This window comes from Centropristis striata, chromosome 15 (genome assembly GCF_030273125.1).
Source record: "Centropristis striata isolate RG_2023a ecotype Rhode Island chromosome 15, C.striata_1.0, whole genome shotgun sequence".
In the NCBI taxonomy this organism is placed as follows: domain Eukaryota; kingdom Metazoa; phylum Chordata; class Actinopteri; order Perciformes; family Serranidae; genus Centropristis; species Centropristis striata.
The window spans coordinates 35,660,038-35,686,469 of NC_081531.1; the positions used below are offsets into that span (position 1 = coordinate 35,660,038).

Sequence of the window (26,432 nt, forward strand, 5' to 3'; positions counted from 1 at the left end):
ACACCCCTACTTTGCACAGCATGTTTATGATTTATGCCAACAAATGCTGCAGATAAACCGTCAAATATTTTATGATCCCTGTTGTCTTTGTGTCACAGAGTCAGATAATCTGGACTTCCGACTGAGTGAGATTCATTCTCTTTCCTACAAACTACCAGAGAAGAATCGGGAGATGTTGGAGATGCTCGTTAAGCACTTGGTCAAGTAAGTGCTAGCTTGTGACTTTCTGTTTTTACTTGTTTGTTAGTTTTTTTTGCTGTCCTGTTTTGCTCCCTTTCTGAAAGGTCAAAGACGGTGTGTCTCTCCTCTGTGTTATCGGTTTAATTAAATTGTATTCAGTTCAACCCAGCTTGTTGCTTGTTGACAGTGTGTGCAGTCACAGTGAAGAAAACCGGATGACCCCTTCAAACATGGCTGTTATCTTCGGACCCACACTGATGAGAGCGAAGGAGGACACTGTGGCGGCCATGTTGGACATCAAGTTCCAAAATATTGTTGTTGAGATTCTGATTGAGGATTCGAAAAAGGTATGTTTGAAGCAGAACACAGCCTCTGAGACAAAACATGTAAAAGACCAACAAAGTGATGGCCTTTTTGTCCCACTTTAAACAAAAGTTTTCCATTTTAGGAAGTGTGCTAGGTCGCTGATAGAAAATGATAGATACCACACAGCGGCACATTAGATTAGTTTAAATCAGGGGTGTCAAACTCTGGCCCCCGGGCCAAATTTGGCCCGCAGTGTAATTTTATTTGGCCCGCGAGGCAATACCAAATTATTATCTTATTATTGTACTAAAAAACCTGACCCGCCGGTATTATACGGCGCATTTACCGCTAATACTACAAATCCCACAATGCCTTGCTGTTGTTTTGGTGCGTCAATCAGGACAGGACCCAGAAACGCTCCTCGGTGACAGTCGTCATAGCAACCTCAAGCTAGAGCTGTCTCCCAGCTACCCCTTCCCAAAAATGGAGAAAAGAAAGGCAGAATTTATTAACCTGTTGAAAAAGTTTATTTTGATATTTAAATCAGAAGGATGCAAATAGAAAAGAGGCATACGATTTTTATTTAATTTTTATTTAATAAATTAATGACATTGATGTGTTTTTTATTTGAAATTTGATTTTGCATGTCTGCACTATTTAGTTATATATTGTATGTTTATAAGCGTTGCTGGTTCCATATTTAATGTTAAAGCAAAACATGTTTGGTAGATATTAAAAGGTTTATTTGTTCAATGTTGGCCCGCGATTTTATTCAAGTTTTAAATTTTGGCCCATTGTGTATTTGAGTTTTGACACCTTTTAAATTAAAGACTGGAGATGGGAAAACAGCTAAAAAGTGACAAAATATGCCAAGCAACACTTCTGAAGTTAGGTCATTAAAATGTAATATCTAATTTGTTTAATTAAGAGGAAAAACAATGTGGTTTTATGAGCACAAAACCCATTTTTGTTGTAAAAAATAACGGTAATTTTTTCGGTAACACTTTACAATAACCAACTAAATAATGTTTATAGATGGTTTATAAACAAGTGCTTTACATATTTAATCGTTAAATGTTTTCAACCAATTTCTTAAAGGTGTATGAATAATTTCAAAATCATTAACATACTTAATATGGAGTTAAAAATATTAAAATGGGTGCAACTAAAACTATTCATAAACAATTAATTATAATTTAATTGTTTGTTAATGGTAAAGTAACTATAAACATACATTAATAGACATGTTTATAAATAAATATACATCTATTTGCCATTTATACATGATTTAGTCAGTTAAACATTAATAAATTATGTATTTACCATTCTAAATGGTCTATAAACAGTTTATAAATGATGATTAAACATTAATAAACTATCTGTTTACCGTTTATAAATGATGGTTATTGTAAAGTGTTACCATTTTTTCCCTAATTTTGTTGTTAATAATTTTCTGCCTTCCTTCTCATTTGACTCATTCAGTTACAAGCTGTAATAGTAGCCACTAAAGCAAAGTGTTACTGTAACCTTTTCCCTGTGATTACAGATCTTCAGTTATATGCCAGAGGACAGCACCTCCCCGCCCGTCCCTCCTCCGCGGATCACCCCCAGAAAGCGCCAACCCATCACAATCTCCAAGCGGCCGCCTCGTGTTTACCAAGCTCTGAGTCAGGACCACTTCCACACACAGAGTAATTATCAGCCTCATCATTTGTCAAGTCAAAGTATGTTATTCTCTGTCTTTATTCCCTTATTGTTGACTTACTTTTTAGTAAAGATGATGGTAATAATTAAACTGGTGATATGATGTCACTATAGCATTGTTGCCATCATATCACCAGTTTAATTATTATTACCATCATCTGCCAACCATCCTACCAACTGATCTTCTTCTTTTTTTAACTTCTTAAGTGTTCTTGTTCTATTCTGTGTTTTTTTCTATTCAGTATTTTATTCTATTGTATTTTATTGTACTTGAATACCGGACAATTAATACTATTAATATTAATATTAATATTAATATATTAATATTAATATATAAAATTAATTAATATTAATATATACAATTAATTTATATATATATATATATTAATACTATTAATATTAATACTATTAATACTATAAATTATTACTAATATTCGGGGATGAATAAAGTAATCTATCTATCTATCTATCTATCTATCTATCTATCTATCTATCTATCTATCTATCTATCTATCTATCTATCTATCTATCTATCTATCTATCTATCTATAACTACTCTACATTCTCATCTTAGATTAGTCTTTTTTTTTTAAGGGTTAAATCATGTAATTTTCTGTCTGTTTAAACCTGTCGTTAAGTCTCCATCCTCTCATAGGCAGCGGCAGAGAGCTCGTTCTCACTGCGTCGGTTTCATATTTTTTTCAACAATATTTTTTATTGAAGTTTCGAGTGCATATCAAACTTTATGTCGAATATACAAACATTTTCATTTATATCCCCTCGAACATACACTACCGGTCAAAAGTTTTAGAACACCCCAATTTTTCCAGTTTTTTATTGAAATTCAAGCAGTTCAAGTCAAATGAACAGCTTGAAAGGGTCCAAAGGTAAGTGGTGAACTGCCAGAGGTAAATAAAAAAAGGTAAGCTTAACCAAAACTGAAAAATAATGTACATTTCAGAATTATACAAGTAGGCCTTTTTCAGGGAACAAGAAATGGGTTAACAACTTAACTCTATGGAGTCTTGGGCTATTTTGTCCATTTTTGAATTCTTTTCATGTCTTTGTAAGTCATTTTGTGTCTTTTTTTTTTGTCATTTTGTGTCTTTTGGTGTCTTTTTTGTCATTTTGTGTCTTTTTTTAGTCCTTTAGTCCAACATAAAATGTGATTTTGAATCTTTTTTTTACTTTCAAAACACTATCATGCTCAATAAAGAATTTTAAATGTTGCAAATGTGCATTCATTTCAGAGTACACTGAGACATTAAACTGCATCATTTTCAATTAAATTCTGGAAAAGTTGGTGTGTTCTAAAACTTTTGACCAGTAGTGTACATTCATTCACACAGACAAAGAAAATGAGTAAATAAAATGGACAGTGACAACAAACATCAAACTAATGCAAAATAAGTACTAAAATGAAATAAATAAGACTAAAGTGGAGCAAAAAAATAAATAAAATAAAAATAAAATAAAAGGCAGGATCATTTCATAACCTGTTGTTCAGTCAGTGTTATCTGTTTCATTGGTCAAGAATGACATAAATGATTCCCAAAACCAAGCAAACTCCTCCTGTTTACCTTTAACAATGTACGTCATCTATTATTGTATATTCTGAGTATACAGACTGTTGATGTCAATGCAATGCTGCACTTAACCATCCGTGACAAACATTTAACAACAATTTCCCAAAATACCAAAATCGTCGGTTTCATATTTAACTTTTCTTAAAGAGCCAGCTCTGTCTGATAAATACAAACTTTGGAATTCATTAACAAATGTTCTTTTTTTTCTTTTTTTGAACTGCGTATTGCCAAGTTAATGATTCATGAATGAGTCTGACATTCATATTCAAGTATTGTTCTGTAACTAGAAATACATACACTACTGGTCAAAAGTTTTAGAACACACCAACTTTTCCAGAATTTAATTGAAAATGATGCAGTTTAATGTCTCAGTGTACTCTGAAATTAATGCACATTTGCAACATTTAAAATTATTTATTGAGCATGATAGTGTTTTGAAAGAAAAAAAAAAATCACAATCACATTTTATGCTGGACTAAAGGACTAAAAAAAGACACAAAATGACCTAAAAAAAGACACAAAATGACAAAAAAACAACACCAAAAGACACAAAATGACTTAAAAAAGACACAAAATGATTAAAGAAGACACAAAAAGACACAAAATGACTTACAAAGACATGAAAAGAATTCAAAAATGGACAAAATAGCCCAAGACTCCATAGAGTTAAGTTGTTAACCCATTTCTTGTTCCCTGAAAAAGGCCTACTTGTATAATTCTGAAATGTACATTATTTTTCAGTTTTGGTTAAGCTTACCTTTTTTTATTTACCTCTGGCAGTTCACCACTTACCTTTGTACCCTTTCAAGCTGTTCATTTGACTTGAACTGCTTGAATTTCAATAAAAAACAGGAAAAATTGGGGTGTTCTAAAACTTTTGACCGGTAGTGTACATTTAACTTAACTGTACTCAAAATAGTTTTAGCAGTCCATGTGAGTACCTTGCCTTCATCGGTGTATTGTTTCTATTATTGTTTACACCAGATGGCCAGAACAGCAGCTCTGTCGTGGACGGGGAAGTCTCAGCGAACCCTGTTCCCCTGCAGCGGACTAAACCTGTCAGCTTTGCTCCGCTGGTTCCTAGAGAACCTCCTCCAAGACTAGCGCTGATGCCCAAACCAGCGAACCGCCAGGACAGACAGTCAGACTCTGACGCTGGTAAGATAGATGATACCAGACAAAAGCCAGATTTCTCTTCAGCAGCCAATGGGGAGTCTGGAGTCTATGTCACCAGAGTCCCATCCTTCCAGAGCAGGAGACCGCCTCCTAAAAGCACTCCACCCATCAGAGAAGGTGAGATAAACACTCTGCACTGCAAAAAAGCCGACTCGTATTTTTTGGCCTAAAACAGTGATTTAAGTTGGTAAAACTTGGAAATATAAATTATTGACATTTAGGGCAATAATGTAAGTTATAATATTTGTAATAATAATAATGTAAGTATAATAATAATAATGTAAGTAATAATGTAAGTTAGCAAAAATCTGAATTCAGAGTTGAGCAATCTCAAAAACCAAACTTAAAATATTTCTTTTAATTGTCCAACTTAAAATTTTATCGAAGTTTGTTGCCTTGAAATTTTGAGTTCACTCAACTTTTCTTTTTTTGCAGTGTAGCGGCTAACTGATGCTAGCAGCTAACTGATGCTAGCGGCTAACTGATGCTAGCGGCTAACTGATGCTAGTGGCTAACTGATGCTAGTGGCTAACTGATGCTAGCAGCTAACTGATGCTGGCGGCTGACTGATGCTAGCGGCTAACTGATGCTAGCGGCTAACTGATGCTAGCGGCACTTCTTGTTACAGCTACGAGAGTAGCCGTTAGCGTATCAATGCTAACTCAAAATTGCGGTCACAACATTAGCTGACATTTCATAGCGGCGTTACAATCGTGCCAGAGAAATTCAGAGTTGAGCAAACTCAAAAACAAAACTTAAAATATTTAGTTTAATTGTCCAACTTAAAATTTTATCGAAGTTTGTTGCCTTGAAATTTCGAGTTCACCCAACTTTTCTTTTTTTGCAGTGTGGGTTTATGCGTCTGTAACTTCCTTAAAGCTGAAGTAGGTAGGAAACTGGAAAAGGCAACAACAAAAAAAGAAAACTACTTTTTTAGTACAGTAAGATCTCCTTCTGCAGCTCTGTATAACAAAAACTGGATGGGGCACTGCCGCTCAAACTTGTTGCTAATGCTAATTGTTTTTTTTATATTTTATATTTCTAAATATTTAACTTAGTTAACTTCCTTAACCCATAAGAACCCAGACCCAGTTATCCTTAAAGGATGTGTTCTATTAGTGGACCACATAGAACACATTTCTGATGTTTTAAAAAAAAAAATACAACTGCTAAATGTCAAAGATCTGTGATGTGACATAAACATTACAATGGGCGTTCATGGTATTTATGTTTATGATATTTCTTAACCCTCCTGTCGTGCTTCCGGGTCAAATTGACCCAATCTGTTTTGACTATTCCTTCTTTCCTCCCTCCTCTATCCTCCGTCCTTCTTTCCTTCCCTCGCCCCTCCTTTCTTTCTTTCCTTCCTTTCCTTTCCTTTCCTCCCTCCTTCCCTTCTTTTCTTTCCTCCTTCCGCTATCTCCTTTCCTTTCTCTCTTCTTTCCTTCCTCCTGATTTCCTCTCCTTTCCTCCTTCCTTCCTTCTTTCATCCCTCCCGCTTCCATTCCCTCCTCTATCCTCCTTCCTTCTTCCCTTCCCTCGCCCCCCCTTTTCTTTCTTTCTTTCTTTCTTTCCTTCCTCCTTCCTTTCTGCCCTCTTTCCTTCCTGCCTCCCTCCTTTTCTCCCTCCTTACTTCTTTATTTTTTCCTTCCTTTCTTCTCCTCCTCCCCTTTCTTTCCTCCATCCTCCTTCCTTTCTCTCTCCTTTCCATTCTTTCTCCTTTTCCTCCTCTCTTCTTTCCTTCCTCCATCCTTCTTTCTTTCCTTCCTTCTTTCCTCCATCCTTTTTTACTTCTCTTTGCGTCCTTCCCTCTTCTTCCTTCCTTGACCCGAGGACAACAGGAGGGTTAACAAACATTAATAATATATAACAGATTAAGGCCTAATACCTATCCTAATGAATCTTTCTTTGAAATTAGTTATTTCTGCATTTACTGACTTAACTAAATGAACTTGGCATAGCTGGAACCTCTTCCATAATGTTTGAATGATTCACGAACATAAATCATAAAAACAAACTGCTCTTCTATTCCTGTCGCTCCTCATGCATTGTTACAAGAAGCTTAACATTGTTTTTTGTCCCAGTAGAGTCTGAGGGTCTATCCAGAACGAGGTCCACAGAGAAACATGCTATTTGTAGACCCCCTGTCAGGCCTCCAGAGCCCCCCTCCAGATTACCCGCTCCACAAAAGCCCCCGAGTCCAGCCGGCAGCGAGGGCTCAGCCACATCCTAGTAAGTGCCTTCGCCTGTCACCTCCTTTTTCGAGCGTATCAAGAGGTCCAATTATATTTAACTATGAATCTACTGTTTCTAATTCAAGCAAACCTTGGCATGGGCAGCCCTCAAGCCATTAGTAGCTTTATAAACTGTCCGATCAAAGAATCAAGAGCAGCCAACATGATGATGATTTTTTAAATTCTGTTTTCCCAGGATTAGTAAAAAAAAAAACGGTAACACTTTACAATAACCATCTAAGTGATGTTTATAGATGGTTTATAAACCAGTTATTATTAACCATTTACAAAATTCCATACATATTTAATCTTTAAATGTTTTCAAGCAATTTCTTAAAGGCATATGAATCATTTTGAAATCATTTACATACTTAATATGGTGTTAAAATGTTATAATGAGTGTAAAGCTATTAATAAACTAATAATTATGTTTGTTTATGGTAAAGTAATCTATTTGGCATTTATAAATTATAGTTCAACATTATTACATTTTCTATTCACCATTCTAAATGGCCTATATACGGTTTATAAATGATGATTAAACATTAATAAACTATCTGTTTACCATTTATAAATGGTCTATTTACCATCTATAAATGATGGTTATTGTAAAGTGTTACCAAAAAATCTGTAATCATTATATTGAAGCATCGTCAAGGAACCTCGAGGAGCCATCAGCAGGCGTTGTGGCTATTTGTATGTCGTATTCTTAATGGCTGCCATTGTGCCAATAGGTCTGATCTGGACAGACAAAATGATGCTTTCTTTAGCCAACTTCAACCAGCTAGCAGCAGAGTTTTGCCCCAGAACCAGAACCAGGACTGAGCTGGGCGGGCAGTAAAATGAAAGGCTTCTAATGGGAGCCTGGTGCTCATGGAAAAACATCCACAGGCAATGCCAAACTTAATCCATTTCATTGAAATATATTGTTGTTGCTTTAACAACTGACTGCTTTTATATCAAAGGGATCACTTGTAGTGAATTCTCATCTGATTCTTAACCATCTTTCAGCTCTAGGGGCCTCATGCAAGAACCTCTTTATTTATCGTTATCTGCGTCAAACTATCGCAGTCTGACTGGGGATTTCCAGCGGGCGCGTTACAGCAGCAGCACGCCAGCTTAGCGAGCCGCTCGTATATACGCGAGATAACGAGAACACGCGATAATCCTGACCATACAGGAGACCGCAAGATCCCGTGATAAACTCTAAACTCTACACTACTGGTCAAAAGTTTTAGAACACACCAACTTTTCCAGAATTTAATAGAAAATTATGCAGTTTAATGTCTCAGTGTACTCTGAAATTAATGCACATTTGCAACATTTAAAATTCTTTATTGAGCATGATAGTGTTTTGAAAGTAAAAAAAAGATTCAAAATCACATTTTATGTTGGACTAAAGGACTAAAAAAAGACACAAAATGACAAAAAAAGACACAAAATGACTAAAAAAAGACACAAAATGACAAAAAAAGACTCTCCCTGCTCCATTACGACTCAATGATGATCAAATCATCGAGTTGTAACGAAATCCTGAAGCTGCCTGACAACAAGCTTTTCCAGGAGGTTTGGGAATTGCTGGTCTAGAAAAAAAACACGGCTGCTCTTGGCTTTCATAACGAAGTATCACACAAATTTACTCCAACAAATCTGTGGGAACCATATATACGGAAGGGTGGATTGAAGAAAACCACCAAATACTGCAGGTTGGATGTTAGATAAGAGAGGATTTAATTAAAAAATGCACACATTAGATAAATAGTTAATTGACAAATTGTTTGTTTTTCTTCTTTTCTTCCAGTGTTGCCTCTAAAACAAAGTTTTTTGAGAATGCCTCCCGGCATGTTGGCAGGTACGTAAACGCCTCGTGTTTTTCTGTGGTTAGTTCAGGGGCCTCATTACAGAAATGATCCTAACTACTTGAGTTTGAGCATAAATGGATTTGTAATTTATCATTTTTTTCCTCTTTAGTCCACCTGCCTCTCCATCACCAACAACAGCAACAAATCTAAAAAAAGAGGTGAGACTAACTGTGATTGTGGCACATTTAATGGCATAACTATACTAAATGAACTGGTGAGTGTGTGTGTGTGTAAAAAAAAAAAAATTAATGTTTCTTATCTTTCATTCTTTAATTTCAGAATCAAAGTTAAGGAGACCATGTGACCTCCACATGTGCTGCTGGGTGCTGATCCAGCTGGAGGGAGTCGCATTCATTGAACTTAGTGATCTTATCAGATAAACTGCTCTCCGTGAAATTGAATGGACGTATAGTTTGCAGCACAGTAGCAAAGTGAGTTTTATATAGCCTGACAGTCTCCATGTGATCAATATTCCAAAGTTAGCATGGAGTAAACAAACTATTTTCCCTCTTGTTTCATGCGAATCATGTCAAATAACACATTAGTCATTTTACAGTGTTAAAAAGTTTAAATAACTGGTTATTGCATCTTACTTAGACGTCTTCTTGACTACACTCTTAACACTTGTGTTGAGCATTATGAAATAAATATCCCAAAAAAGACTAATTGATTAAATACATTAAATAATTATTAATTTTAAAATTATTCTAAACTTCTAGATTGACGAAATGGACCATGTCGTGGTTTTTTGTGAAGTTACCGGATGAAGAAATAATTATTTTAAGCTACATCTACGGAGTAATTATCTCTGATTTAGTTTTCAAAAAGAGTATTTAGATTACAATTTTAATGTCATTATGTGTCATTCAGCCATAAGTCACTTTTTAAGAGGCATTACAGACAAAGTATTCTGCTACACAGTGAAAGCCTTTATTCTAGTTTGAATGTACATAATGAATATAATGCTAGTGTTAGTTTAACCCTTTGATGCACAACATGTGACCCGACAGAGTTTTTATGTTCTATATCTTTGCAATAAATTATTTTCATCATTCAGTATTCCAGGTTTTCCTCAATTAGTTTGTTTTTGATCATCATACATCCTAATTGTATGTTTTCCTTTATTCATTTTTTAATAAAATCCCTTTTTGTGTCACTACTCTCAAAAATTACACATATCCATTTTTTAGCTAAGTAGCTTGCTAAGCTAACTACTTAGCTACCTTCTTGGCTAAGTATTTAGCTAAGTAGCTTGCTAAGCAAAGTACTTAGCTAACTTCTTGGCTAAGTAGTTAGCTTAGCAAGCTACTTAGCTAAGTAGTTAGCTGTGTTATAAAACAAAAACTTGTTTTCTTCATAAAGTATGAAAGGCAAAATGGAAATAATGATCTGTTGTTATCAAAAACAAGATATGTAAAGAATACTTGGAATATTCAATCATAAAATAAGTTGATATCAAAAGATAGAGCACAGAAACACACAGCAGCATTAATAACATGGGAAATGAATGATGCATTAGAAGGGGTTAAAATATGTTGTGCATCAAAGGGTTAATAGGGAGTTATTAAACAGATCACTAGTGTATATTCCCTCACTACTTTTCTAATGTAGCTACGTCAGGTTGCATAGGAGAGTCCTTGAAGTTTACCTGAATTTGTTGCACCTCAGAAATTTTTGTTGGGATTAAAAAAGCTGAAGTGATTGTTATAATATGTGAAAAAACACTCCAGTGTTTTATTTCTTTGTTCTTAAAATAGTTTAAATGTTTTTTTTTTTTGTTTGTTTGTTTGTTTGTTGATAACCCAACTTGCAAACTCTGGTTGTGTGGTTGGATTTGTCCAACAAAAAAAAGAAAAAGAAAAATAAACATCCAAAAGTTGTCAACATAAATCTGTCTTCTTTGTGTTGTTGCATCGCTGTGTTTATATTGACTTCTGTCCATTCTCTCTTCAATCAGCGAGCTGATGTTTGAAATAAAATCTATTTCACTTTTCCACTGAATTAATATTCTTTTTATTGTTGGGTGTTCTCTCTTTGGAGAGCAACATTTTCTTTTCTTTTTTTAAATCAATCGCTTCTTAACTTGGTGCTTATTGAACCAATTTATGCCATCAAAAAGAGAAACACAGACATTTTTGTGATCTTATATGTTTGTTCAGTTTGGATTAATAGGGTTATGTTTTGCAAAAAGCACAAGACAAGTTTGTGGAGTTGCAGCACGTAAGAAATGAAACTGTGGTGTATCAACTTAGTGCAGCCGTATTTCTTAAAAACATTTTTGGTCTTTTTGGCCTTTAAGGTTGTTTCGGTCATGATTCTGGACACTGTCTTCTGATTCACAATGACATTTATGGTGTAGTTAAGTAAATCCAAAACACTTAACATCTCAGCAGGAGCACTCTCATTAACAGCCAGAACTATTTGCGGCTTTATGAATAACACCTGTAAAAGGTTTCATGGTTTAAATATGAAACTATATGCAGAACAAAACAAGTCATACATTTAAAAATGATGTGAAACACAGCACAGCAGTCTTGGCTGAGGCCTCTTACTTTGAGTGTTTTGTCTAAACTCTTGTAATAAAGAAACATTGGTAACGCTTTATATTATATAGGTCCTTGTAATAACCATTAATTAACAAGTAATAAGGCCCTTGTAAGTCCTTACAAGATGCTTATTAACATTATTGTGTGTTTATAAGCTTATATAAGTGTTAATAATGGAGTTACAAACACCCATGACCCACCCATTATGTCTTTGCCATGCCTTTATTAATCGTATTTTGTTTGCTTATTGATATTAAAATATACTTTATTGCTCATCTATTATAAGTTAACTATAAGTTAACTATGCTTTTTGCAACTACTGGATCTAAAGCGAGAACAATGCCTTATTACTTGTTAATTAATGGTTATTAAGGACCTTATTATAAAGCGTTACCAATACCACTTTTAAAAAGTGACAATAACACTGAGATAGAGCAGACGATCCAGGTTTAAAAGTTTGAGAGATCATCTCATCTGGAAGTGTATTTAGCCTACCTGTCTTTCAGAGTTTTAAAGGTTTGATTTTCCAATAATATTCTAATAGTTTCCAGCGAATATCAATGTTCAATGTGTATGTGCTGGATGGTGTGCGAGCACTGCACTAGTATACAATAATCATAATTAATATTATTGTTATTTCTATTTTTTTAATCTGTATTAACCATTTATTGTTTTCTTTTTTTTTTTTTTTAGTTTATTTATATAATTTGATCTGTGCTAAGTTAACTATAAGTTAACTATGCTTTTTGCAACTACCGGATCTGAAGCGAGAACAATGCCTTATTACTTGTTAATTAATGGTTATTAAGGACCTTATTATAAAGCGTTACGGAAACATTTTCTAAAGTGTCTGGTGTGTAGTGAAAGTTTAAAAGTTTCACACATCCAGTCAGAATCATGAGGCCCCAACACTGAACCCTGTGGGATCCCACACTAAACGCATGCAAAGAATCACTTTGTTTGCAGAAAATGTTTGATTTTTTTAAGATGACACGTTTTGATATTACACGGTTGCCCAATAAAGTTGGAATAAAATATATTTTTTTACCTCTTTCCATGAAATGGAACAATGTGATAAAGTATATATATTTTCTCAAAACTTCATTAATCAATCTCTTCCAAACATATCACAATGAAAATGAAACCACAATTAAAAGAGGATTGTGTCTGAAAACGAACCTGGTCTCACAGAAATCCGTGAAATAGCCACGGATTTCGCTTAACTCAAAATCCGTGGAATAGCCACGGAATCGCTCAAATTTCCGTGAAACTGACACGGATTTCGCTACAATGCAAGTTAATGACAGTCATATCCCGTGGCTATTCCATGGATATTTGTTCCTATTGGTTCGTTCCAAGTCACGTGACTTTCAAGGTCGAAATCCGTGGCTATTTCACGGATTTCTGTGAGACCATGTTGGTGAAAACAAAATTATTCCAACTTTATGGCCAATCGTGTATTTTCATCTCCGCCATGATATTTTATAACTTTCCAAATAAAGACTAAAGCTTAAGCTAGCAGCTCTGTAAGACTGTAAATGGGCATAGCAGCGCTTTGAGCTAAATACATACTAACAAATAAGCATTATAATTTATGAAAAATAAAGTATTGGGCACATAAAAAGTTGGATGATGATGCGAGATTAAAAATCAGGCCATCACGATGCAAAGAGGCGAATCACTGTCACATATTCTGGTGTTGCCCTGTTGTGACCTCATTTTGGTTGAGCGTACATCAAATTCTAGAGACTGTGTTTTCAACAAAAATAACTTTTTGTTTCAATTTGTTATATTTAGTGGATCTAGAGGAACTGGAGTGGAGGAATAAAGATAAATATTTACTGAGAATATTACTGGTGGCCAAAAAAGACAAAATGACCAAAAAAGACACAAATTGACCACAAAATGATCAAAAAAGACACAAAATGATTAAAAAAAAAACCCACAAAATGACCAAAAAAAGACATTAAGTGACCAAAAAGACTAAAACACATGAACACTTTAACACAGTGGAGACAGAGCTGACTTCCTAAATGATTTGGCGACCCCCAGAAATCATCTCGCGACCCCAATTGGGGTCCCGACCCCAAGGTTGAGAATAGCTGGTCTATAGGAGGATTTGACATGCTTAAATCAAAATAACAGCATATTAAATTTCAGTGAGAAACTTCAGGGTGGATATCCAAGTCACGTGGTCATACGGGCTACATGTTGCCTATTCCTATTTGTTAATTTCACAATAAAAAAAGCTCATTAATAAATATTTACTTAGAATATTATTGGTGGCCTGTAAGAAATCAATAACAAAGAAATGGCTGAAGAGGGAGGCGCCTAGTGCAGATGAATGGATTGATATTGTGTACAGTATCTTTGTAATGGAAAGAATTACTTTCAATTTAAGAACACAAAAAGAGGTATTTATTGAAAATTGGCAAAATGGATTACATATGTCTCTACCATAAAACCTGATTTCAGGTAATCTCAGATTGGACGATCAGAATACTTTCATTTCTTTGTACCTTTCCCCTTTTTATTTTATTTTATTTTATTTATTCATTTATTTTTGGGTGTTTTCCAATCCCCTTTTGTACACTTTTACTTTTTTCTTTGATATTTTCTGTATTTGTCCATAGGTCTTCATGTTAATCCAGACTTTCTTTATTGGTTTTTTCTTTCTTTACAAACAGTCAGGATCACAGTTCTTACAAAAGACAATGGTTCCAAAACAAGCTTAAGATCCAGTTATTATGGACATATCAGCCCAGATGTAGCCAAAAAACCCACCCACCTTGAACTACACACATTCAATCCATTCATACTCACGACATACATGTGCAAGGCACAGGTTACAAACAAGGGAACAGAAAGTGAAGAGACATAATACTAAGGAAAGATACAGATACATAGCCATTAAAAATAATTAAATAAAGTAAATAAATAAATAAATAAAAACATACATACACATATGAATATTGAAAATAAAGTAATAAGGAATAAATAAAAAATAAATAAATAAATGAATAAGTAAAAAAAAAAAAAAATTAAATCAGTAAATTAAATTAAAAATAAATTAAATAAATAGTAAAATAAAATAAAATAAAAATAAGGGGGGGGGGGGGGGGGCTCAGGTTTCTGCTACAATATTCAGAGATTCAATGTATGTGGTAAAGGGCTGCCACATCTTATAGAAACTGCCTGAGGACCTGGTCTTCATGTTGATTGTTTGTTTGTTCATTTCAAAAACCAATAAAAAGTAAATTACAAAAAAAAAATAAAAAAAATCAGGCCATCACTAAACTAGTGGCGAGTGGCGCCAGAAGAAAAGTCACAGGATGAAGTCAAAGTCAAAAGACCGTCTGTAAGTCATTATTCTCCGACATTGACAAACTTAGTCATAAAGTTTAGATAATGCTTGCTTTCTTCCATGAGATCTTTTATTTTATTTTGCAATTTCCATTTAATCATTTAATCCCCTTTGGGTCTGCCTATCTGACGATCTATTGAACCATCTGATTTTGACCACAGCCTTGGTCATAGTTACCAAACCATCTGCCTTTAAGGGATCACTGTAATATGAGGTCTGACTTTATATTCACTATTCACTGGGCATTCTATTATTCTTTTAACCCATTGAAGCCTGGAAAGCGGATACATCGTTTTGTACACTGTAAAAATGTTCTGTAGCTATTACAGTGAAAAACTGCTAAACCATGACAGTAAAAGGCCGTAAAATGATAAATGAGTTAATTCAGTTTAACCCTATAAAGCCAAGTGTATCATATTAGATACAGTAATTTTTGAGACCTCTACATCATCAAAAACCTGATGTATACATGTGTTGAAGATAAACAAACTGAGCAACAAATTGCACAGAACATACCAGATGTAGCAAAAATGATATGCAGGTTCCACGAGTGGATCATTGCTGCATTAAAACACTTCATATCTGCAGATGTATGATGTTGTGTTATATGGAAAAAATATGTATTTTGCATGGTTGAGGAAAAAGGAAAAGTCAAAGTCTTAATAGGTTCAAAATGTTAGGGTTTATATGTTTTTGTTAGTTTGAGAAAAACAAACTGTGAGCAACAAAATGCACAAAAAGACCTGATGTATCAAATATGATACAAATTAGAATTCATATATGCAATTTATTTATTTCTTAAAATTCGTCAGCAGGTTAATAAGCACTCAGTTTTTACAAAAATTGAATTTTCTGGCAATTATTTCATGGTTCAGGCTTTATAGGGTTAAGTAACAATGAAACATCGTAAATGTATATATCAGCCAAAACAGTATTTTTTTAGTTTTTTAAAAATACATTACTTCACTGTAAAATACACTGGCACCGTGATTGTAGCAAAAATATACTGTAATATATATACAAGCCATCTTTTTTGCATTTATTATTTGTATAAATACTTTTTCTCACTGTTAAATTAACTAAACACCATATCTCTAACAGAAATATACTGTAATATTTAATGATGATATCTTTAATTTATGAAGCATTTATAAAGATTTTCTTGTCAATCATATTGCAAAACAGCGTTTCTTTTGATGTAAAAACGTTTTATTTTTTATGGTAAAATATGCAATAAAATGGCAATCTTTAATGTGAAATCAACAGTGCTAATATCCTTTTACCGTAATATTGGAAAAAGTTGCACCGTATTTATTACGGTAAAGTTCTGGCAACCACAGCTGCCGGTATTTTACCGTAAAAACAACAGTTGCTTTTTTTACAGTGTAGTATTTGTATAAGCTCTCAAATATGTTTTGAATTTAATTTCTATCTGCTACAGAGGCTGAAAAATCTATTATTTAGTAGAAGCGTTGACACTTCTGTTGAATTTCCAGAAAAACTTCAGGTTTTAGGGGCTGATTTTTAAATCACCCAGAGGTTTTACAGGCGTTTTAGGCCTCAATGGGTTAAAGGCTAAGCTACAGGCAAGAATATTTTGTTTTTCACGCACTGATCAATTTTGAGATTTAGTGTTATTTTGCTGCGATTACATGTTTTCTTGGTAACACTTTACAATAACCATCATTTATAAATGGTAAACAGATAGTTTATTAATGTTTAATCATCATTTATAAATCGTAAATAGGCCATTTAGAATGGTAAATACATAATTTATTAATGTTTAACTAGCTACATCTTTTATAAATGACAAATAGATGGTATATGAATGTAAGTTTATAGTTATTGGTAACACTTTACAATAACCAACTAAGTAATGTTTATAGATGGTTTATATACCAGTTATTAACCATTTACAAAGTGCTATACATATTTAATCGTTAAATGTTTTCAACCAATTTCTTAAAGGTATATGAATAATTTCAAAATCATTAACACACTTAATATGGGGTTAAAATGGTATAATGAGTGCAACTAAAACTATTAATAAACTATTAATTATAATTTAATTGTTTGTTGATGGTAAATTAACTATAAACTTACATTAATATACCATCTATTAGCTTTTTTATGAATGATTTAGTTAGTTAAACATTAATAAATTATGTATTTACCATTCTAAAAGGCCTATATCCGGTTTATAGGTGATGATTAAACATGAATAATCTGTTTACCATTTATAAATGATGGTTATTGTAAAGTGTTACCTAGTTATTTTACCATTAACAAACAATTACATTATAATTATAATAGTTTTAGTTGCACTCATTTTAACATTTTTAACACCATATTAAGTATGTTTATGATTTTTAAATGGTTCATATAGCTTTAAGAAATTGGTTTAAAACCTTTAAAGATTAAATATGTATAGCACTTTCTAAATGGTTAATAATTGGTTTATAAACCATCTATAAACATTACTTAGTTGGTTATTGTAAAGTGTTTTTCTTTCACAATATGAACTTTGTCTATTGTGCGTCTGAATATTTCTCCTAAAATCATCAAAGCAGGTTTACATAATGCCTCATTTGCACATTATATATCTTAATGCAAGTAACCAGCTGGGGACTTTTTATGATGTTACGAATTAGTTAATTTATTTACCCAAATCACACTACATGTGTTTCATTTCTATCTCCTCGCTAAAAACATTTAGAATGTAGTTTTATATAGCATTCATAACATGATTTATATCACATTTGATTCCCTAAAAACATGCTAAAAATATAAAAATAGCTGTTGACAGTGATGCAAAAAAGAGATTAAACACTCTCTGTAACTGACTCTTATTTGCCAACAAAATAAAACAAGAATATCAGATTTCTGTTCTGAAAATATAGCACAGTCAGCACATACACTACCGGTCAAAAGTTTTAGAACGCCACAATTTTTCAATTCTTCATTGAAATTCAAGCAGTTCAAGTCAAATGAACAGCTTGAAAGGGTACAAAGGTAAGTGGTGAACTGCCAGAGGTAAATAAAAAAAGGTAAGCTTAACCAAAACTGAAAAATAATGTACATTTCAGAATTATACAAGTACGGTAGGCCTTTTTCAGGGAACAAGAAATGGGTTAACAATTTAACTCTATGGAGTCTTGGGCTATTTTGTCCATTTTTGAATTCTTTTCATGTCTTTGTAAGTCATTTTGTGTCTTTTTTTGGTCATTTTGTGTCTTTTTTTGGTCATTTTGTGTCTTTTTTTTTGCCATTTTGTGTCTTTTTTTGGTCATTTTGTGTCTTTTTTTAGTCCTTTAGTCCAACATAAAATGTGATTTTGAATCTTTTTTTTACTTTCAAAACACTATCATGCTCAATAAAGAATTTTAAATGTTGCAAATGTGCATTAATTTCAGAGTACACTGAGACATTAAACTGCATCATTTTCAATTAAATTCTGTACATTTCAGAATTATACAAAAAGGCCTTTTTCAGGGAACAAGAAATGGGTTAACAACTTAAAGCAGTTCTGCAGCAACGGAGGTTGATCAAGCCTTGAAAGTTGCTAAGTTGCTACCAATTCCTACAGGTGTCCCAACTTTTCTTGACCACTTACAACCTACAAGTTGCTCCACATTTAAGGGAACTTCTGCAACAGAGTTGGGAAGAACTTTCTGAAGAATATTTGATTTCCATTGAGTGTGTTCAGCTGTTTATCTGTTAAGGTGCTACTTCCATGAGTCAACAGTTTAGAATACATTTTCCTTTCTAAACTGATTCTATGATTTATTTTTTAACTTCAATTATTTGTTACATGCATTCATTTTTTTCTTTTCATGTCTTTGTAAGTCATTTTGTGTCTTTTTTTAGTCATTTTGTGTCTTTTTTTAGTCATTTTGTGTCTTTTTTTGGTCATTTTGTGTCTTTTTTTTTGGTCATTTTGTGTCTTTTTTTGGTCATTTTGTGTCTTTTTTTTAGTCCTTTAGTCCAACATAAAATGTGATTTTGAATCTTTTTTTTACTTTCAAAACACTATCATGCTCAATAAAGTATTTTAAAAGTTGGAGTGTTCTAAAACTTTTGACCATTAGTGTATTTAATAAGATCATGCCTTTTTTTTCATATATTTTCATAATAAAACATTTCAGAAAACTCCTTGTAAATTGTATGTAAACAGCTTGGGGAAATCAGTGCTGATATCTGTTAGTTCATTTTTTTTTTTACCCTGTAGTGACCCCCCTTAAGGAGGATCTATTTTATATATTGTCTCTTTGCCTTGTTCTGTAATTTTACATAACCCTTTGATGCACAACATATAAACACCTTCTAATGCACAACATGCTGACTGTGTGTTTGAAAGATACAAAATTATTTAAAAAAGACACAAAATGACCAAAAAAGACACAAAATGACCCAAAATGACCAAAAAAGACACAGAATTAACTTTAAAAGAGTTGTTAGAACCACCACATTACATTGGAAAATCACATATTTTAACATTTGAGGCTTATTAGAGCCACCAAATAATAATTTTCATTGAAAAAACACCTATTTAACAAAATAGGATAGCTAATATTTGTGTCTTCTTTGTCAGGTTTTAAATTGGTGACAACATATAAACACCTTCTAATGCACAACATGGGTCAGAAATGACCTTGTGCATTAGAAGCGTAGTTATAAAAAAAGGGTTTTTATTCCAAAAGTAAGAAATGGAAACAAAGAAATTAGGACCTATGATGATCAAATGCAAGTTAATTGAGGAAAACCTGGAATACTGAATGATGAAATTAATTTATTGCAAAGATATAGAACATAAAACCTCAGCCAGGTGGAAAATAGCAATCTGCTAGAACCTGCTAGCACAATGCTAATATTCTCTTGTTGTACAAGATTAATGTTTTATTGTGCGCTGTCCCTGTTTGAAATAAATAAATTACAATTACAAGAGACCGTAAACTTTACAACCAGAAATATTCCAGATATTTTGCAGTCAGTCGTTAAGTATAATCACCTCTGTCTGATTGAATATGTATAATGTCCTGACAACCCAACAAAGATATATATGGAAAAAAAAAAGAAAAAAAAAGTCCCCTAATACCCCTAAATGTCAAAGATCTGTGATGTGGCATAAACGTTACATTGGGCGTTTTTATGGTATTTGTGTTCATAATATTTCTTATTTTAAAATAAAAAAACTAGACATTTTTTGCTTACAGAAACACAAATTTGACTTTTTCTTTGCATCTCCACACCATTTATCAAAATTGTGACATTAATAGTGCTATTTAACAACAAATTATTTTTCAGATTTGTTTTTAAGCAACAAATTAATACAAAAAAATAACCATTTGCCTTTTTGTTTGCATCTCCATAACATACACTACCGGTCAAAAGTTTTAGAACACCCCAATTTTTCCAGTTTTTTATTGAAATTCAAGCAGTTCAAGTCAAATGAACAGCTTTTTCAATACTCATTTTCTATGTATTGTTCCATCAACCTGCCCAGGGACTACAGGTGGAAAATAGCAATCTGCTAGAACCTGCTAGCACAATGCATATTCTCTTGTTGTACAAGATTAATGTTTTATTGTGCGCTGTCCCTGTTTGAAATAAATAAATTACAATTACAATTACAAGAGACCGTAAACTTTACAACCAGAAATATTCCAGATATTTTGCACTCAGTCGTTAAGTATAATCACCTGTCAGTTTTATGAACCTATTCGTACACTGTAAAAAATATTCTGTTTAATATACGGTAAAATACCGGCAGCTGTGGTTGCCAGAAATTTACCGTAAAAAATGACAGTGAGTGGGTTTTCTACTGTAAATTTAAATGTAAATATCAGCAAAAACTTTTTTAGAATTTAGACTGAATATTCCTGTTATTTTTAGGGGTAATTGTGTCATTCATTCACACGTCATCGTATTCCTCCATTCATTTTAAAATTAAAAATCTGTTTAATTTACGGTAAAATACCGGCAGCAGTAAATTTAAATGTAAATATCAGCAAAATCTGTCATTTTGTGTCTCATCTGATCATTTTATGTATTTTTTTGGTCGTTTTCTGTCTTTTTTTTGGTAATTTTGTGTTGTATTTGATAATTTTGATGTATTTTGGCGTCATTTAGTGTCTTTTTAGATAGTTTTGTGTCTCTTTTGGACGTTTTCTGTCTATTTTTTTGGTCGTTTTGTGACTCTTTTGGTCATTTTAGGTCCTTTGTTAGGTCCTTTGGTCTGCTATTATTTTTAGGGTAGTTATGTCCTTGTGACATTATGGTATTTCTAAAATCTGATATTTTTTACAGCAAAACTGTGTTTTCTAAAGTTTATGACAGAAAAAAGTAAAAGTTTTGTGCTATTCTTTGATTTACGGTTATTAAAAGTGTACTACGGTGATATTACATTTTTAATTTCACGCCCTATTTCTGATATAATTTGACAGTGTTTTACTGTAATTTCTACAAACATTTTTTACAGTGTAGACAGAGATTGTTTCTATTGCCATCCAATCCTCGCCTCAAATTCCAGCCTTCACACCAGTTACAGACCAAGGTTATTATAGTTAATGAAAACTAACAAAATAACGAAAACTAAAATTGAAAAAACATTTTCGTTAACTGAAATAAAAATAAAAACAAGAGTTTTTTTAAAAAAAACAATAACTAACTGAAACTGTATTGTGTGGTTACAAAACTAACTAAAATTATAGTGAAAATGTCCTTAGTTTTTGTCTTTGTCAACTTTTTTCATTCATAATTCAGTGTTTCTATTTGAACATGCAACACATGGTAAATATGTTGGTAACACTTTACAATAACCATCATTTATAGATGGTAAATAGACCATTTATAAATGTAAACAGATAGTTTATTAATGTTTAATCATAATTTATAAACCGTATATAGGCCATTTAGAATGGTGAATAGAAAATGTAATAATGTTGAACTATAATTTATAAATGCCAAATAGATTACTTTACCATAAACAAACATAATTATTAGTTTATTAATAGCTTTACACTCATTATAACATTTTTAACACCATATTAAGTATGTAAATGATTTCAAAATTATTCTTATACTTTCAAGAAATTGCTTGAAAACATTTAAAGATTACATATGTAGAGTATTTTTTGTAATATTTATTTATTTTAATATTTATTTTTAGTAATTTTGTAAATGGTTAATAATAATTGGTTTATAAACCATCTATAAACATCACTTAGATGGTTATTGTAAAGTGTTACCAATATGTTTACTGAGACTGGGATGTTTACACTAGAACCAAAATACAAAACACCCAGAACTGTAAGAATTAATAACCTTATTGGGGCTGAGATGATAAACCAAAGGAAATAAAGGCACATACCCATTACAAAAAAACAAAAACTAACACTAAAACTAACAAAAACTAAACTAAAACTAAGCATTTTCAAAAACTAAAAACTAAACTAAAACTAGAAAACTCACTCTAAAAACTAATTAACCCTATAAAGCCAAGTGTATCATATTTGATACACAAGTTTTTGAGACCTATACATCATCACTGTGATATATTTTTCCTGAAAAACCTGACATGTGTTGAAAAAAACAACAACTGAGCAACAAATTGCACAAAAATACAAGATATAGCAAAATTTATATGCAGGTTCCACTGGTGGATCAGTCATTGCTGCGTGAAAACTTCATATCAGCAGATGTATGATGTTGTGTTATATGGAAAAAAATATTTTGCATGTTTGAGGAAAATGTTAAAAGAAAGTAAAGCCTTAAAAGGTTAAAAATGTTGGGTTTTATATGTTTTTGTTAGTTCAAGAAAAACAAACTGTGAGCAACAAATTGCACAAAAAGAACTGATGTATCAAATATGATACAAATTAGAATCATATATCCCTATTGTTTTTGGATTTTTTTTAAAATTATCTGTCAGCAGGTTCAATAAACACTCAAGTTAAAAAAAAAAAAATTCTGACAACTATTTAATGGTTCAGGCTTTATAGGGATAATTCAGTGTTTCTATTTGAACATGCAACACATGGTGAATATGTTTACTGAGACTGGGATGTTTACACTAGAACCAAAATACAAAACACCCAGAACTGTAAGAGTTAATAACCTTATTGGGGCTGAGATGATAAACCAAAGGAAATAAAGGCACATACCCATTACAAAAAAACAAAAACTAACACTAAAACTAATAAAAACTAAACTAAAACTAAGCATTTTCAAAAACTAAAAACTAAACTAAAACTAGAAAACTCACTCTAAAAACTAACTAAAACGAACTGAATTTGAAAACAAAAATTCCCAACGAAATTAAAACTAAAACTATAAAAAAGTCCAAAACTATTATAACCTTGTTACAGACTCACCTCCTCCCTTTCCCCTGGACCTGATGGTTCGCTGGCCAACATCCGGGTCGGTGGAAATTCCCTTTCTGAATCGTGCCAGTTCTTCTGACCTTGAGCTTCAGTAAATTAACATCCTGCCAAGTTTGAGACTCTCAAATAAGTGAGCACACACTCTGGAACAAAAGAATGTGTGTTCCCAGTGAGCAGAGCATCCCGTTGACTGGATATCCAAAGAGAAATAAACACATATTTAGTGCTAACATATTCCACAACTGCTCTACTTTAGGAATAAACTATGTACTATCTGTTACTCTGTTTTTTACTTCTGTTTTTCTACTTTTTAATTAATGGCATCCTGTTTACTAGCTATCTGCACCACTTTTCTCAAGATTTGAGTTGACTTTCTGTTTTCTTTCGTGCTTTTATGCAGCGTATGGAAGTCAGAATCCAAACAATTAACCCATTGAAGCCTGGAAAGAGGATAAGTCGATTTGTACAAGACTGGACAACACCTGCACAATCTGAACATTTTGCATATAATCTGCACTCTGCACATTCTCCACTTAATTTGCACTAAGTTGTATATAGTATATTATTATTATTATTATTTTGTATGTTGTTAAATGTCTTTTCTTAGATTGTTTTTTTTTATCTTATCTTAACCCTACAAAGCCAAGTGTATCATATTTGATCATATTCGTTTTTGAGACCTCTACATCATCAGTGTGATATTTTTTTTCCTGAAAAACCTGATGAATACATGAATTGATGATTAAAAAAAACTGAGCAACAAATTTCACAAAAATACCAGATGTAACAAAAATGATTTGCTGGTTCCACTGGTGGATCTGTCATTGCTGCGTGAAAACTTCATATCAGCAGATGTATGATGTTGTTTTATATGGAAAAAAATATTTTGTATGTTTGAGGAAAATGTTAAAAGGAAAGTCAAAGTTTTATTTGGTTAAAAATATTAGGTTTTATATGATTATGTGAGTTCAAGAAAAGCAAATTGTGAGCAACAAATTGCACCAAAAGACCTGATGTATCAAATATGATCCAAATGAAATTCATATATGAAAATTGATATTGAATAAAAAAAAAATGTTTGCCAGTTCAACAAACACTCCAGTTTTGAAAATTTAGAATTTTCTGGCAATTATTTCACGGTTCAGGCTTTATAGGGTTAAAATTGTGTGATTTTCTGCGGCTGTAACAAAGAAATTTCCCCGCTGTAGGATTAATAAAGTCAAATCTAATCTAATCTTGTAGTATTTGTATAAGCGTTCAAATACTTTTTGAATTTCATTTCTATCTGCTACAGAGGCTGAAAAATCTATTATTTAGTAGGAAGCGTTGACATTTCTGTTGAATTTCCAGAAAAACTTCAGGTTTTAGGGGCTGATTTTAACCCATAAGAACCCAGACCCAGTTATCCTTAAAGGAAAATGTATGTTTATATTATCTCTTATTTTAAAATTAAAAAAAAAACTAGACACATTTTCTGCTTACAGAAACACAAATTTGCCTTTTTCTTTGTATCTCCACAATATTTATCAAAATTGTGACATTAATAGTGCTATTTAACAATAAATTATTTTTCAGATGTGTTTAGGTAACAAAGTAATAATAAATAAATATTAAATAAAAACAACTAACCATGTGCCTTTTTGTTTGCATCTCCATAGCATATATCACAATTGTGACTTTAATTTGTTCAGGAAACATGGTCAGAATTGTTAAATGGGTTTAAACTTAGCCTCGTAACAAAAAATAAGCTTTTTGAAATTAGCTGCTTTTTCACTTTTCTGTTTCCAGACGCACATTTTTTGGAGAAATCACTTCTTGTCAGAGTAACAGTAACACCAGGGTGTTGAGTATACGTCGCTTAGCGATTTAATGAGTTAATGTGAAGCATAAAGCTGAATATGGGAGATTATAGAAGTTTTAAAGTGTTACACGGGTGTCACCATGGGTTCTTATGGGTTAAAATCGCCCAGAGGTTTTACAGGCGTTTTAGGCCTCAAGGGTTAAAATTACGTCTTTACTTCTCAGCCTCGCTCTCTTTTCATTAAAAAAAAACGACAGAACTATTTGGACTTGGAGCTTAGGTAATGACATGCCATCTCTGCTACTTTTTTTTATAAATGAATCTTGTACAATTACTTCAAACAAAGAGCCAGAATTATTTTTATTTGCCTTTAAAAGATGCTGCAGCTTAACACCGTTGAAAAACACACATATTGAAAAACACACAAGTCACAAAAGGTATAAATCATACAAGAGATGACTTTTAAAGTCAAGTGTTGACACACCGAAACAGACATTGAACTAATCCATATATACAGTTACTGTAGCATGTACAAAGAACCAGGATAATATGCAGTACAATGGGCACATACCAGCTATTGTCCGCTGACGTAATACAAACACTGTAGCCTGCTGTGATTAAATCACAAGAGTATTAAAAATGTACAGCGAGGTGGCTCATTGACGTGCATGACCCACTCAAATCCCCCCCAACGCATAATACTAAAGTTAAAACAGCATAAAAAATTGCAACATTTTATTTTGAACCAGCATTCATTTCAGAATAACAAATGTCTTACAATGTAGTGCATTCAGGAAATGTAAAAAGGCTTGATACGTTTATTTTATTCTGATTGAAACTTCAAATATTGACACTTTGAATCATTGCACTGCTTTTATATGTGCAATAATCAACCTGGTCTCACAGGAATCCGTGAAATAGCCACGGATTCGCTTAACTCAAAATCCGTGGAATAGCCACGGAATCACTCAAATTTCCGTGAAACTGACACAAAAAGACACAAAATGACTAAAAATGTACACAAAATGACAAAAAAGACACAAATTGACTAAAAAAAGACACAAAATGACCAACAAAAGACACAAAATGACTAAAAAAAGACAAAATGACCAAAAACAGACACAAAATGACGCTTAACTCAAAATCCGTGGAATAGCCACGGATTCGCTCAAATTTCCGTGAAACTGACACGGATTTTGCTACAATGCAAGTTAATGACAGCCATATCCCGTGGCTATTCCAACATACAAAGTGATTATGTACATTCACTGAGTGAATATTTAGAAAATAAA

At 32.6% G+C, this 26,432-nt stretch overlaps 1 protein-coding gene across 2 annotated transcripts in view; it reads left to right on the plus strand.

The window, feature by feature from the left end:
• LOC131986789 (oligophrenin-1-like) overlaps positions 1-10,286 on the plus strand; it is a 49,965-nt gene extending 39,679 nt beyond the window's left edge. The window contains exons 17-24 of one of the 2 annotated variants that reach the window (XM_059351909.1): positions 99-204; positions 368-527; positions 2,033-2,177; positions 4,761-5,069; positions 7,040-7,184; positions 8,988-9,038; positions 9,158-9,206; positions 9,328-10,286. In XM_059351909.1, the coding sequence (XP_059207892.1) occupies positions 99-204; positions 368-527; positions 2,033-2,177; positions 4,761-5,069; positions 7,040-7,184; positions 8,988-9,038; positions 9,158-9,206; positions 9,328-9,339 (977 nt within the window). In that variant the 3' untranslated portion in view covers positions 9,340-10,286. Of the gene's footprint in view, positions 1-98; positions 205-367; positions 528-2,032; positions 2,178-4,760; positions 5,070-5,799; positions 6,796-7,039; positions 7,185-8,987; positions 9,039-9,157; positions 9,207-9,327 lie in introns of those variants that run through there. The other variant, XM_059351910.1, reaches the window with a different exon arrangement.
• The last annotated feature ends 16,146 nt before the right edge of the window (positions 10,287-26,432 follow it).